Source organism: Mastigoproctus giganteus, chromosome 7 (assembly GCF_048544385.1).
Source record: "Mastigoproctus giganteus isolate SK-2022 chromosome 7, ASM4854438v1, whole genome shotgun sequence".
Lineage (NCBI taxonomy): Eukaryota > Metazoa > Arthropoda > Arachnida > Uropygi > Thelyphonidae > Mastigoproctus > Mastigoproctus giganteus.
In genome coordinates this window covers 74,454,822-74,469,413 of record NC_143581.1, presented here as the reverse complement: position 1 = coordinate 74,469,413, position 14,592 = coordinate 74,454,822, and the positions used below count along the sequence as shown (strand labels likewise).

The following is a 14,592-nucleotide window of genomic DNA, read 5'->3' as shown; positions in this document are numbered from 1 at the left end:
GCAAAAACAGAATGGGCTTGGTTAGCTATTGAGACTGCCAAAGAAACTGAAACTTTAGTTTGAACTGTATGCTGGGGGGGGATCTATGGGTTAATAAACTGAGCATATGAGTTTGTTTAAGAGCATTGGTTCTGATCTTTCTGTCCCTCAATATGATACTTTAATTATCATTTTATACTGTTGGACTTTCTTTTCATTTTCAACTTAATCTTTGTAATATGCAGACTATTCACCTTGACAGTTTGGACATTTCGGCGTTTCAAAAACACATTCAGTGTACATATGTTCCGTAGAGCTGCAGAGAGCAAACATGGATACCACACAGATGGTCTGGAAGTGACCAAATTTTTAACATTAAAAAACCTCATCAGGTTTGTAATGTTTAGCTTACAATTTAGATAACTGGCTTTAACAGTCTGTGGTGGACTAGGTAAGTTAAAAGTTAGTATCACATTACAAGTGGGAACAAGCAATGCATTTCATTTTGGAATAAGTCTCTTTGTATAACACCTTGGTCATTCAATTCTAGTTTTATTTTCTCATTTGATATATTATGAAGGCTGTCCAATAAAGAATGCTCACAGTTTTTCGTAAACAACTGTACTGCTTGCTATTTCCAGCTGAGCTGCAGAACCTAAGACCAAACCAAGATGCATCACATAGCAACTGGCAGTTGACTTGTGCATACAAGTGTGACCTTGGCAGTCAGTCAAGTTTATGCCTGTTTAGCTTCTTCACCTAGGTAACAGTGGACATGACTTGTGAAGAACAGTACACTACTCTCAAATTTTGTTTATGTCTCAAGAAAACATCAGCTAACATGCATGAAACATTAAAAAAAGGCTTATGGTGAATGTATGCTTCATTATAGCACAGCTCACAGATGGTTTAGGATGTTTAAAGATGGATGTGATTCAATCACAAAAATTGGCAGTCCTGGAGCTCCAACCACTGCCCGTCACCACAGAAACCATAAATGCTGCTTCTGTAATCATGAGAGAAGATCATCGGAGAACAGTAAAACAACTAGCAGAGATCTTGAGGATATCAGTAGAAAGCAGGCACTGTATTCTTCATGACCATTTGCATGTGACACGCGTTTGTGCATGCTGTGCTCCAAGACTACTCATACCTGAGCAACAGCAAGTTTGCACAGAGATTTGTCAGGAACTGCAATGGATGGTTACTGAAGATGGTAATGTTCAGCACAAGGTGATGAGACATGGCTTCATCATTTCAACCCAGAGAGTAAGCAACAAAGCTCTGTTTGGTAGTTGACATCATCACCAACATCGAAAAAAGCAAAAGTTGAAGCTTCTTCAGGAAAAGTTATGGTCATCTCTTTTTTTTTTTTTTTTTTTTTTTTTTTAACATTCAAGGAATGGTTTACCAACATGTTATGCCATGTCATACGACTATTATGGGACCTTACTACAGAACTGTACTGCACACTTTGGGATCACATTCATTGCAAAAAACCACAACTGCATGCAGGTGGATGGATGCTGCATCAGGACAATGCGAGACTTCACGTTGCTCATACTGTCATTGAATTAAAGCCAGCATTAATGTTAAATGTGTTCCTCACGTACCCTACAGCCCTGATCTTGCATCCTGCAATTTTATTTTATTTCCAAAGTTAAAGAAGGAGCTATGAGGAAAATGCCAAAAATTGGCTTCCACCATGTTTCTGAAGAATGGCAGAAATGTGGAGTAAATGCATTTCATCAAATGGGGACTACTTTGAAAAGGACCATCAAAATATGGATGATTAATAAAAGTATGTTATCAAAAAAATTATCATCATTCTTTATTGAACAGCTTTTGTGAGTAAATTCCACCTGCTATTACTCATTTTGAGGTGTTTAATGTTGCATGGTTGGTGACATTACAGGAACTCCATCAACACGAGAGATCTTAAGTAGTGTTTCAGAGTTATGCTGGCCGGCCATTTCTACTAGCAGATCACCTGATTTCAGTCATCACACCATTTTGAGTGAATGTACTTTATTTGCAAAGCATTTCTCAATGAGACATGGAGACAACCTGCTTATAGGTTGATCACTGAGGAAGTGTAATATGAGAAAAAGTGGGGTACGATTTTGAACAATGTCTGTCTTCTGATGCTTGACAGAAGACTGTATTAGGTCCTCATGTTTTTACTGGTTTGGTTTGAGTTTGTAGACCCATAGGACTAAGGAGCAACCATTGTCCGTGGTTGCTCCTTTTAGCCCAGAGAGAGAAAAGTCTTCTTATAAGAAGGCTTTTCTTATGCCTTTAGGCTTTTATTCAAGAGATTTGACTTTAAATTCTTGTTAAGAAGGATAATATGAAATATTACTCTATAAAGATCACTTACCAATTGCACTGGAACTCACTCAATCACGAGGAGATCACTTAGCACTCAGGCACTCTGTGAGAATGTATGGGTTAGTTAACAAGTTTATACATGCACATTGGTTACCTTAAAACCATTACAAAATATATATATTTTTTGAGCATCAGGGCTGTTCAAAATATTCTTAATGAAGCTCACTGCAAAGCATAGTAGAAACCACTTTCTTTTTCATCTCAACTCATTAAAAAATATATATTTTAGGCAAAGTTGTTTTTTTTTCTCATTCATTAACTGATTTTCCTTTGTCCTACACTACCCCTTTGGTTCCAGTTATCGGTAATACTATTATATGTACATATATATATTCTTTCCCCCCTTCAATTAAAATACTTACAGAACAGCAGTACAAGCAGCTTCCATAGCAGAATTATATTCTCTGTTCATAGCTTGACAATCTAACAGTGAAGCCATTCCTAACAATATCTTTTCTGTTTGGTTCAGGTGCTGGGATAAGCTGTCAAGTACCTCTCGTACCTGCTAAAAAAAAAACTCAGAATTATTAACTCTCTCTCTCTCTCTCTCTCTCTCTCTCTCTCTCTCTCTCTCTCTCTCTCTCTCTCTCTCTCTCTCTCTCTCTCTCTCTCTCTCTCTCTCTCTCTCTCTCTCTCTCTCTCTCTCTCTCTCTCTCTCTCTCTCTGTGTGTGTGTGTGTGTGTGGCAAAAGCTATGTAGTGTGAATAAAGCGAGAAATTCAAAATTTTAGGAACTAGGGACCACTGTGAAGCTAAAAGACCCCATAGCCATAATGAATGTGCAAATCGAAAAGCTGTAAAAGAAGGTAGTAAGGAACAAGCGAATCTATGGGATACACACACAAACAAAAAAACTAATAATAAATAAGCATTGTCATATAACACCCAAGTATCAATAATATGAGTGAAGCACAAAAAATGCAAGAAAAGACAGCAATGTATAAGCCTCTGTTACTGACATAACTGTTATGCATGCAAGTAAACTAATTATATTTTCAATATAGAATTTAGTAGCTAAGATAGATTAGGGCCAAAAACACTATTAAAGAAATGAAAGGAAAATATGAAAGAAAAGTACTATTAAAAGCAAGCATGCAGTTTATGGTTGACCCAAAAAAAATGAAGACAAAATAAAATATGTGATAATAAAGAGACCTTGCTATTTTCAAAGTTTATCACACATCTAAAAACATAGGAAACATCAGCAAACTGAGAAGAGTATAATGACCTCAGGTGGAGTAAATGGGAGGAATCAGTAAATTCTAGAATGAAACAAAAATGAGTATGTATTGTTAATGTTTAATTAAATTCATGATAAATATAGAAAAGGAAATAAAAACAAATTAGCAAAATAAAGGAAGCTAAATTTTGTGAAGAAGAGAGTTAAAATAGGAAGAATACAACTTATTACATGTTTGTAAAACTATTTGGCTCACAAGTAATAAAAAAAATACAGAAAAGTAAAGGAAGGAAGAGGTAGAAAAATAGATCACTTCAGGGTCACAATACCTGCTCCTATAGACAGGAGTTTGAATGGAAATCTGGGAGTATGAACCATGAATTTAAATTCAGTTAGGTAAGAATAAATAAGAATAAGAATGAATAAGAATAAATAAGAATAATACAAAAAAATATAAATATATATACACACATACGATATACAAGGTCTGGCAATGAAGTTCCTGGATAGGTGCAATAAAAAGAATACAAATTGAAGGAGCTCGAAAATGATTTTATTTTTATTCAAAGTAATAACCACTTGATTGAATGCACTTATTACACCATTTTGAAAGTTTCTGAAAAGAGTCAGTGAAGGTGCCTAAAGAGATGATGCTCGATTTGGAAGTTACATTTTTCTTTATGTCCTCAAATCCTGAAATCTCTTTCCTTTGATGGCAATTTTCACCTTGGGAATGAGGAAGAAGTCTGCTGGTGCTATATCAGAAGATTAGGGTGGATGGTTTATCTGTACAAATGCCATGTTTCGTCAGAAATGTCTTCACAATAAGTGAGGAATGGATGGGGTCATTGTCATGCAACAAGAACCAGCTAACTTTCTCTCAAAATTCAGTGTCACCTGTCCTTTTGCAATAGCCTTTGAAGCACCTGTAGGTAGAATGCAACAATGACTTTCTCCCCTTCAGGTACAAATTCTTGTGAATCACACCCTGTTTATCAAAAAACATGATCAGCATCATATTAATCCTGGACTTCTGTAAAACTTTTTGTGGCTTTGTGATAATTTTGAAGTCTATTGCATGCTCTGATGCTTAGTCTCTGGATCATCCTCAAACAACTAATGCTTATCTCCAATGACGTTCATTGCCTCTGCTCATCCATAAGGCTATGCAGCACAAATTTTGCACCAACCTTCCTTTTCCCTAAATTTTCATGAAAAATTTAATGTATCATCTCCTTATTCATATGAATGAGGGTCAAAAGACAATCTCTTTATATCACAATATCCCAAACATTTGCAACTCTCCTCATTTTGAGAGGATGATGGATGCCCACTTCTTGGATCATTACAAACATCCTAACATCCATCTTTGAACAACTTATACCACTCAAACACACTGGTACAACTTAATGTTTCATCATCATACAGTTTTTAACACTATGTTTCTGTTGAAGATTTTCCCAACATAAAGCAAAATTTGATATTTTGTTTGTTGCTCCATTGCAAAATCATAACTTGGGACGTTGACACTACTAACGAAACTGGTTGTTACTTGCAACCTGTCAGCCTACAGGATAATTTCTGTATCACCATCTGTTTGAGGTTTGGTTTGGTTTTTTTATGGCGCATTGGCAACTAAGGCCATAATGCGCCATGTCAAGTTTAAAACGTTACTAAACATTTTGGTAGCCAAGGCTACCACGTCGAGCAATTAATTTTAATGTAAAAAAAGGTACAATTAAAAGCATAAAAGGTATAAAAGCTTAGATCTTTGTATAAAAATTAAAAGATTCTAAAAAGTTAAAGACGTCGGACATATTGTCTCTGTCACCTATAATCTGACTGAGTGTAAATGGCTCAGTCAAATTATTAAAAGCGGTAAAATACAAGCGTCGTGCTTCTCTAAAAACAGAACATTCTATTAAAATATGACTAACGGTTAAAATAACATTACACATCTCGCACATAGGTGGGTCATCCGCCCTCAGCAAGAAGGAATGGGTTAGATGACTATGACCTATGCAGAGCCGAGCAAGAACAACTTCCTCTCTTCGGACCTATTATTTGCCTGTAGTCTGTATAGGGGACTGACAGGCAATGATTATCCAGGGAAATGGCTGATTTGGCAGCGGCATCAGCCGATTCATTTCCCCGGATCCCAATGTGGCTTGGGATCCAGCAAAAGCGAATATCGAATTCTAGTTTCATGAGAGAAAAAAGAATCTGCCAGATCCTGGACAGGATCGGATGAGGGTTAAAACTCACCGATACCAGAGCCTGTAACACGCTCGACGAATTACAATAAATCATATACCTCTGGTAGCCGCAATTTTTAATGTGATCTAGGGCTGTTTGTATTGCATGCAACTCTGCAGTATAAATGCTAGTTTCTTGTGGGATCTTATAGGATAATGTTTTGTGAGGGAACACAACTGCAGATCCCACATAAGATTCTAACTTTGAGCCATCTGTGTAGACTGGCAGAAAGTCAGAATACTGCTGTCTATGTGATGCAAAGAGTTGCTGGTAGACAGATGGCGGTGTGGTAGCCTTCTCCCAGATCTTAAAGGAGAAGTCGCAAGTTGGAAAATAAGCATGCCAGGGTGGAACGAATTGCCTTGGTGACTGGGCACCAAGGCAATTCGTTGTCTGGGCAACATTGTCTACCGTCAAGTTTAGGTCATTCAGCAGCCCTTGAATGCAAATACCAAAAGGTTTGTTGGCAGTCTGACGGGTGTTGTAGAGGTTTTCCCAGCGCGGCTCAAAAACGGATGGACACGTGGGATGATCGGGCAGGGATTTTAATTTGAAGGCGTACTGTAAGGACAACTGCTTACGTCGAAGAGACAGAGATGGTTCATTTGCTTCAACGTAAAGGCTTTGGACAGATGTGCGAAATGCTCCAGTGGCTGTCCGGATGGCTTGATGGTGGATTGGATCTAACCACCGAAGTGCACTATCTCTAGCAGAACCATAGACCTGATACCCATAGTCGAGTTTGGAACGGACAAGTGCCCGGTACAGACGAAGAAGGGTAGCACGATCCGTGCCCCATGAGGTTGACGAAAGGGCACGAAGGATGTTAAGCCCTTTGACACATCTTGTCCTCAGCTGACGAATATGTTGTAAAAATGTCAGCTTTTTGTCGAAAATAAGTCCAAGGAATTTGAATTCTGCTACAACTGGGATGTTATTTTGCCCAAGCCTTAATTCTGGGTCAGGATGAAGATTACGTTTGCGACAGAAGTGTACACAAACAGTCTTCTGTGATGAAAATCTGAACCCATTAGCCAAAGACCAAGCTGTAAGATGATCAATAGTTTTCTGCAGTTGCCTTTCAATGACCCTCATATTGCATGAATGACAAAATATAGCAAAGTCATCTACATAGAGGGCATTGTTTACAGTGGGTGGAAGTTGTTCTGCAATAGAGTTTATTTTGATTGCGAAAAGCGTGACACTTAGAACGGATCCTTGTGGGACTCCCTCTTCCTGAGAGAAAACTCGAGAGAGGGTAGATCCTAAACGGACTTGAAATTGGCGATTCGAAAGAAAGTTTTTAATAAAAATAGGAAGGTTACCTCTAAGACCAAGGTTATAGAGGTCTTTTAAAATTCCAAATCGCCAGGCACTTTTTCAATATCAAAGAAAACTGCTACCAAATGCTCGGATTTAATAAAAGCATCACGAATGGACGTTTCCAATCGGATTAAATGGTCCAGAGTGGACCTATTTCTTCGGAAGCCGCACTGTGTCCTGGAAAGCAGACCATTTGTTTCTAAATACCATACCAGTCGTGCATTAACCATTCTTTCCAGGACTTTGCACAAACAGCTTGTCAGAGCAATAGGACGATAGTTACTTGGATTGCTAGGATCTTTTCCTGGTTTTGGGAAAGCAAGGACGATAGCCCTTTGCCAGGAATCCGGAAATTGTTTGTGAATAAAAAGTCTGTTAAACAGAATTAAAAGGTGATCCTTAGATTGTGGTGAGAGGTGTTTTAGCATTTCGTAGTGGATGTCATCGGGCCCCACAGCACTTGCATGCGTGTGAGCGAGTGCTGCATTTAACTCTTCCTGTAAAAAGGGCTTGTTATACGATTCAAGCCCTTTTGAAGAGAAGTTTGGTGGGATTTTCTCAATTTTCTTTTTCAGGGCCAAAAACTCTGCAGGAAAAGATGTTATCGCAGAGATTTTTGCAAATGTTTCCCCTAGACTATTTGCAACTGCAGTTTGATCTGCAATTGGACATCTGTTGTGCTCGAGGATCACTGAAGGGCATGGTGGATATTTTCCCTTCATTTTCCGGATCTTATCCCAGACTACTTTTGAGCTAGCAACCTGAGTTATGGAAGATGTAAAACGAATCCAAGATTTCCTTTGGCTCTGACGTCGTACATAACGTGCTTTTGCACGTGCACGTTTGAATGATATTAAATTTTCAGTGGTGGGATATCAAGGCTTAGACTTGGACCTAAATGGATGTGAGATGAACTAATGAGACACATTGCAGAGAAGAAAAATGTATGGGGTGCATATAAATTATCAGGTGATACAGAGCCTACTGTATGCAATCAAGTCACAAAGGTGGTTAAGGCAACCCAAGGTGAATTATGAGAAATCTTTGGCAAAGGATGCAAAGAAAAACAGCAAAGACTTCTTTACTTATGCAAATGCTAGAAGGAAGGGGATGAGTCAGATTGGTCCACTTGATATTGATCATTCAACTGTTGATGATCCTGCTCAGACTGCTGACAAGATGAATAAGTAATTCACATCTACAATCACACATGAGTAATTCTTTAGGGAGGTGGATGCCAGGAGTTGATCGAAATCTAACAGGAAATAGATAATTTTGTAATGTAACTGAAAGGAAAGCGGAAGAGAAATTGTTAGACATAAGAAAGGCATCTGGGGTGAATGGAATCTCTCCAGTTATATTAAAAGAGGTAAACAAACCCTTCGTCATAATTATGAGAGCATCCTTGCATTCAGGGAAGGTCCCTATGGAGTGGAGATGTGAAAATATATCCCCAATTCGTAAAGTGAAGGATCAAAAGGCAATACAAATAATTACAGACCTGTCAACTTAACTTCTGTTTCAGGGAAAATAATGGAGTTGAGTTACTGGTTAAAGAATACATTACCATCTAGACAGAACTGCAGTTATACTTCAGACACAAGGTTTGTAAAGGGGAAATCTTGTCTGACCAATCAGACTAGATTGGTCAGACAAGATGTAGCCCCGTCATAGTATCCAGTGGATACAAAAAATAATTTTGATATCATATACTTGGATTTCAGGAAAGCTTTTTATACTGTTGCACATAAAAGACTGCTGTCCAAATTAGAGTAGTGCAGGCATTAAGGGCAAGTTACTGCTATGGATAAAAGGATGATTGTGTGGGAGAAGGCAAAGAGGAGATATCAATGGCTATCTTTTCATGGACTAATTTATTAGTGGAGACCTCCAGGGTTCACTGTTGGGCCCATTGCTGTTTTCTGTATTTATCAATGATATTGACGAAAGGCATATTTGGCTTAATGTCCAAGTTTGCAGACAATACTTAAGGTTGGCAAGATGGTTAATGACAGTATGCTACTGCAACAGGATCTAGGAAAAACTAGGTAATTGGGCTGAGAAATGATAATTGAAGTTTAACATTGATAGATGTAGAGTACTGCATATGGGCAGCAGTAACCCAGGGTAACATAGCATCTGTGTGGTACTACACTCAGGGTAGTGGAAAATGAAAAAGACCTGGTGGTAATTGTACAGTCAGATATGAAGTTCCCAGAAAGCTCATGGGGCTCTGTCAATGATATATAGCAGGAGTGGGCCAACTCCGACCCATGGTCATTTTCAAAATATATAGAATTTCTGAAGTAAATTTAGAAAATATTCTGTACATTGCCAAGACAAATATTGATTCACTGATAAAAATAAACATTATCAAATCTCTCATTAAATATTATATAAATAAAATGTTGCAATTTTTGTTACTGGAATTGTATTTTGTAAGAATATTTTTTTTTTTTTTTTTTTTGTAATTTTAGTATGAGTGTTAGCAGTGGCCAAGTAGTGCAAGGCAGCCTATGGCCTATGCTACACCAGCCAAAAAAAAAAAAATAATAATAATACTAAATAAATAAAATAAAATAAAATAAGAAATTTTTTTTAAAAAATAATTAATAAGAGAAAAGGAAATAGAAAAGGATATGCGTTTCCCTCCACCTATAGGTATCCAGCTGACCTTTGAATTTCCCCAAATGTCAGCCTCTACCACCCATGTAGGTAACTCATTCCAGTAATTTATAACTCGCTGGCTAAAATAAAACTTCCTGCAATCCAGTCTAAACATCTTTCCCCATAACTAGAAATTATGGCCCCTAGTTCTAGAATCATTTATAACTGTGAAAACTTTTTCCTCATTCATTTTACTTATGCCTCTCAGAGCCTTAAACACCTCAATCAAGTCTCCTCTAATGCATAGTTTCCAAGCTCTCATTGTTCTCAAGAACAATGACATTGAAAGACATTGTTCTCAAGAAGAACAATGTCTTTCTTTCTTTAGGTGCGGTCTCCATACTTGAACACAGTATTCCAAGTGTGGTCTAATGCCTTATATAATAGGATTATGACATCCTTATCTCTACTAGCAATTGTTCGATAAATCATTAATAGGCCTCCCTTGCAACCTGTCTAAAATGCTTGGAGAACTTAGCTTCCAACTGTATCATAACAACCAAGTCTCTTTCCTCCACTGCTGGCTTTAGTTCAACTCCACAAAGTGCAGTGCCAGATTAAGGAATGGGCTAGCACGGCCCTTGCCTGCAGTGCCATTCTACAAGGGGTGCCAAATTTTACAAATCATGAAAAATATATATATATTCTTAGTAAAAGGGGTGCCAAAAAATCTTTCTGCCCAGGGTGCGAATATACCTTGGTCCGGCACTGATCAATTGTATAAGTTATTTTGGGGATTAATGTTCCCTAGGTGTAATACCTTACACTTTGCTGGATTAAAGCAGAGCTGCCATTTTTCAGCCCAATTGCCTAGTTTATTTGGATTTCAGCAAAGTAACCACTCATGTGGGACTGAGTCAAATGCTTTGCTGAAATCCAAATAAACTATGTCGAAATTATTCCCTAAGTCCAGCTCTTGAGTGACCCTGTCAAAATAGCTAACGAGATTAGTTAAACATGATTTTCCCTTTACAAAACCATGCTTAGTATCCTTCAGAATTCTATTTCTATCTAAATGATCTTGAATTCCACCCTTGATCATTGTCTCCATTCCCCTACTATTGAATTTTATCTTAAATTTGTATTTTGTTTTTATTTTATTATTAATAAAATTAATTATATAATAATTAATAATATAATAAATTATATAATAATTATATAAGTGTATGGGTATATAAATATTACAATAAATAACATAAAATTGTTTATGACAATTTTTCATTATACACCATTTTAATATTCCTAAAAATCGTGGAAAACTTAAAAAAAAAAAAAAAAAAGCCCTCATGTACCTCACAGACATTTCATTTGGACCGCCATTTATAAAGGTTGCCCACCCCCTGATATACAGAAATTTTGCTAGCAGGAATAAGGAATGACTATCCTGTATAAAGCAATCATCAGGCCACATCTGCAACAAGGCATACAGGTCTGGTGGCCTCATTTTAGGAAGAAGGTAGAACTGCTTGAACATGTACAGAGAAGAGCAAAGTGATTGGTAAGTGCATCAAAGGGGTGCTCTTACCACAATAGGTTTCAGTTCTGCAAATTGTAGCATCTAGAGACTAGGTACCCATGATCTGATTAAGGGATTTAAGGCTTTGAATGGATTGAGCAAGCTCACCGCTGATGGGGGTTCTTGCTCAGACTAAATTCGAGTTGGCATAAATTCAAATTGAGGAAGGATGGTAGCAGAAGTTTGTCTGTAGCCAGTAGGTTTCTGACTGGTTGAACAAACTTCTTTCTGTTGTTTTCTGTTGTTGTAACTGGATATCTTAAATAAATTCAAAGAAGAACTAGAGAAACTATTGAGAGGGTGAAATTAGAAGGTTTCCCCCTCTCTTGTATAAGCTTCCTTTCTTGCATTGTTTGCTGCTACTAATACACCAAGGTAGCCAATCAGTGGATACCAAGTTTTCTAGGGTATAAGATACAGTAATTTCAAGACATATATTACATATAAAACATACAAACCTAAAGGTGTGTGTGGGGGGGGGGAGAAATAAGTAAACTACATTGCTCAACAAAATGAACAGAACATGGTAAAAACATGGTGTAACTCGTGCAGCTTGCGACAAAAAATTTGGTACGGTGGTGTACCATAGAATAATTAAGAAATGAGGAGACAGTAAGAAACTTCAGACAAGTATAAAGGACATTTATAGGGGTTGTATTAAGAATTACCACATTATAGAAGTCGATACAATATGCTAAAAAATATGGCCACATGACATCAGTACAGTGTATGGTCCCCTCTGATGGTTAAACAGGCTGACAGCAGTGAATCATGATCAACGTAAGGGGGGGGGGGGGTCTATAAGATTCTGTAGCAACAACTCCCATTCATCCACCTGCACACGAAGACTTTAGCTCACCAAGTGGCTGAAAAGTTGGGTGTCAGTATGCAATGCAATGTCCAGGGTTGACTCCAACTTGACTCCAACTGAACACATGTTCAGTTGGAGTTAAGCCTGCAAATCATGTTGGCCATGGCAGTTGTTGGATATCTCTAGTTTCAAGATATTCCTCCACCACTTGAGATCAATGTGCAGATAGGGTTCGAGGATCAGTTCTCAGTATCTCTATGCAGTTATGGTACCCTATCAAAAAACATGACGAGGGGGTGCAGCCATCGATGATTATTCTGACCCACATGTTGGAGAGATAATACCACTTTCTTCATTGTCTCCAGATGAAATAACATCTAGAATCTGTTTGCAGGGTAAAATGGGACTTATCAGAGAACAGAATTGTACCCCATTTTCAGAGCTCCAAGTCACATGTTCATGGCACCAGTTTCGACGAGCTCTGTGGTGGTCAGAGGTTAATGGGATACAATCTACTGGCTTCCTTGCATAGAGTTCACTTAAAATGAACTTACCACAGTTGGAATTTTTTTCACCTGTGGCCACAGCAACCTCAAGGTATTTCTAACACTTTTAGAAATATTGGATAACCAATGTAAGAAATTAACCACCTTAAAATTAAAAACATTATGTTTATTCTAGAGATTAATAACTGCATGACCATTATTAACATTTATATCCAAGTCTAAATAACTGACTTTTTGGTTGCTAGTGTTAGTTTTATTCAAAACAAGTTGCTAAGGGCATAAATGGCCAAAATCATGAAGAAAATTTGGAGTTAAACACATGAAGTTAAACTAAAATTAAGAATATCTTACAGAAAAAGAGGCTTTGCGCTTGAGATAGATTCGCAATAATACATGAGGCAAGAGTGCTCATAGGTGTATCGTTGTTTTGCCAGTATACCATCAAAAACATATAGATTAACAAAATTGTTCAAATATGTGGCATTGCATATAATTTTGTGTTGATATTTAAAATATAGTTAAGGCCAATTTTAAATTATGAAGATTAATACTGGTGAAAAGACTTTGAAAATCAAGTGTTTGTTTTTGCGAAAAGAAAAATGAAGAAATAGTTCTTCATTTTTCTTCAGAAAGACTTGGATTTGTTGAACAAATGGCCTGATGACAACTAAGCTTTAATGCTTCTAAATGTAAAGTTTCTGTACCTAGAGAACAGAAATCTAGGAGTCTTTTAATTCTAGAATAGCTAGGGGAAGTGGAGTTAAGTGGTTCAGGGCAAAAAAGACTTAGGGGTTACAATTCAGTCAAATATGAAATTTTCCATGTGGTATAAACACGTAGCTGGAAAGGCAAATGGCATTTATGATATATTGGACCTTTGAAAGAGGAAAAAGGATGTCAATATCCCTTTATATAAAGTTGATAGTGAGATCACATTTTGAATACTGTGTTCAGATCTGAAGTCCAAACTTGAACACACAGAACTTATAAAAAAGGCCAAAAGAAGGAAACCAGATGAATGAGTGGAGGTATATTTTCACTGGTAGAAGAGAGATGAACCAGGGACACAAAATAAAAAAAAAAAAAAAAAAAAAAAACGAATAAACATTTAAACAAATGTCCAAAAGTCTTTAATTTGGCATATTAAACATTAATCATAAATTACAAAACTGTATAAAAAGGAACCTTTAATATCAAATAAAATGCAGTTAAAATTTGGCCACTGTGGTACATTTACAAGGAGGGGCATGATAAAAAAATCTAAAACACACAACCACAGTTTTGAGTGTCCAGAAATCACAAAAAGAAGCCTTTTGAAAAAGGCATCCTTGAAGAAGGATGGCTTTGAAAAAGGTTATCTGTCTCTCTGACCGAGAAGTCGACAGGTCAGGATCCATATACAAAAATGAGAAGTTTTATTAAAGTTAAATAAAAAATAAAAATAAAAAAATTAGCACACATGTTGTTCCATACTAAGTTTCTGCAGAACACTGGATTACAATGAGAATGAACTACTCAAATCCTTGCAACTTCCACTGCCAGAAGTCATAGGGATTCAAAATGTCATCCATCCCAGTCAAGAGCTTCAACACTGATCATACTGCTGGAAATTCCCAAACAGCTTCTGAAAGCTGTTTGGGAATTTCCAGCAGTATGATCAAAGGCCTAGATGTTCTAGAAAGGAAGCTGTAGAGGAAACCACTGGTAGTTTCATTTTCCTGGATAGCCACCCTAAAATCCAATATAACAGAAGAATAGCTCTGTGATTAGAAGCTGTCACTGATGACTAAAGAATAGGTAAAGGGAAGTTAGTCATATAACATGAAGTAGTTCAGCACGAGTTTTTGCTATATGATTTTGGCCAAGTCTAGTTTAAAATAACAATATGCTTTCAGGATTTATTCTCAGGTGCACAAAGTTGTCTTTAAAAGTTAACATAGAGGCAAAAATTACACTAAGATATT

General features: G+C 37.1%; 1 protein-coding gene across 3 annotated transcripts in view; it reads right to left on the bottom strand.

Moving 5' to 3' along the window:
* LOC150083000 (protein tweety-like) overlaps window positions 1-14,592 on the bottom strand; it is a 472,105-nt gene that overhangs the window by 84,149 nt on the left and 373,364 nt on the right. For all 3 annotated transcript variants that reach the window (XR_016547147.1, XM_090376971.1, XM_090376972.1), the window contains exon 11: window positions 2,733-2,875. Coding sequence is in view for 2 of the 3 variants with exons in the window: in XM_090376971.1 (XP_090233097.1) it covers window positions 2,733-2,875 (143 nt within the window). In the remaining variant the exon portion in view is untranslated. The remainder of the gene's footprint in view (window positions 1-2,732; window positions 2,876-14,592) is intronic.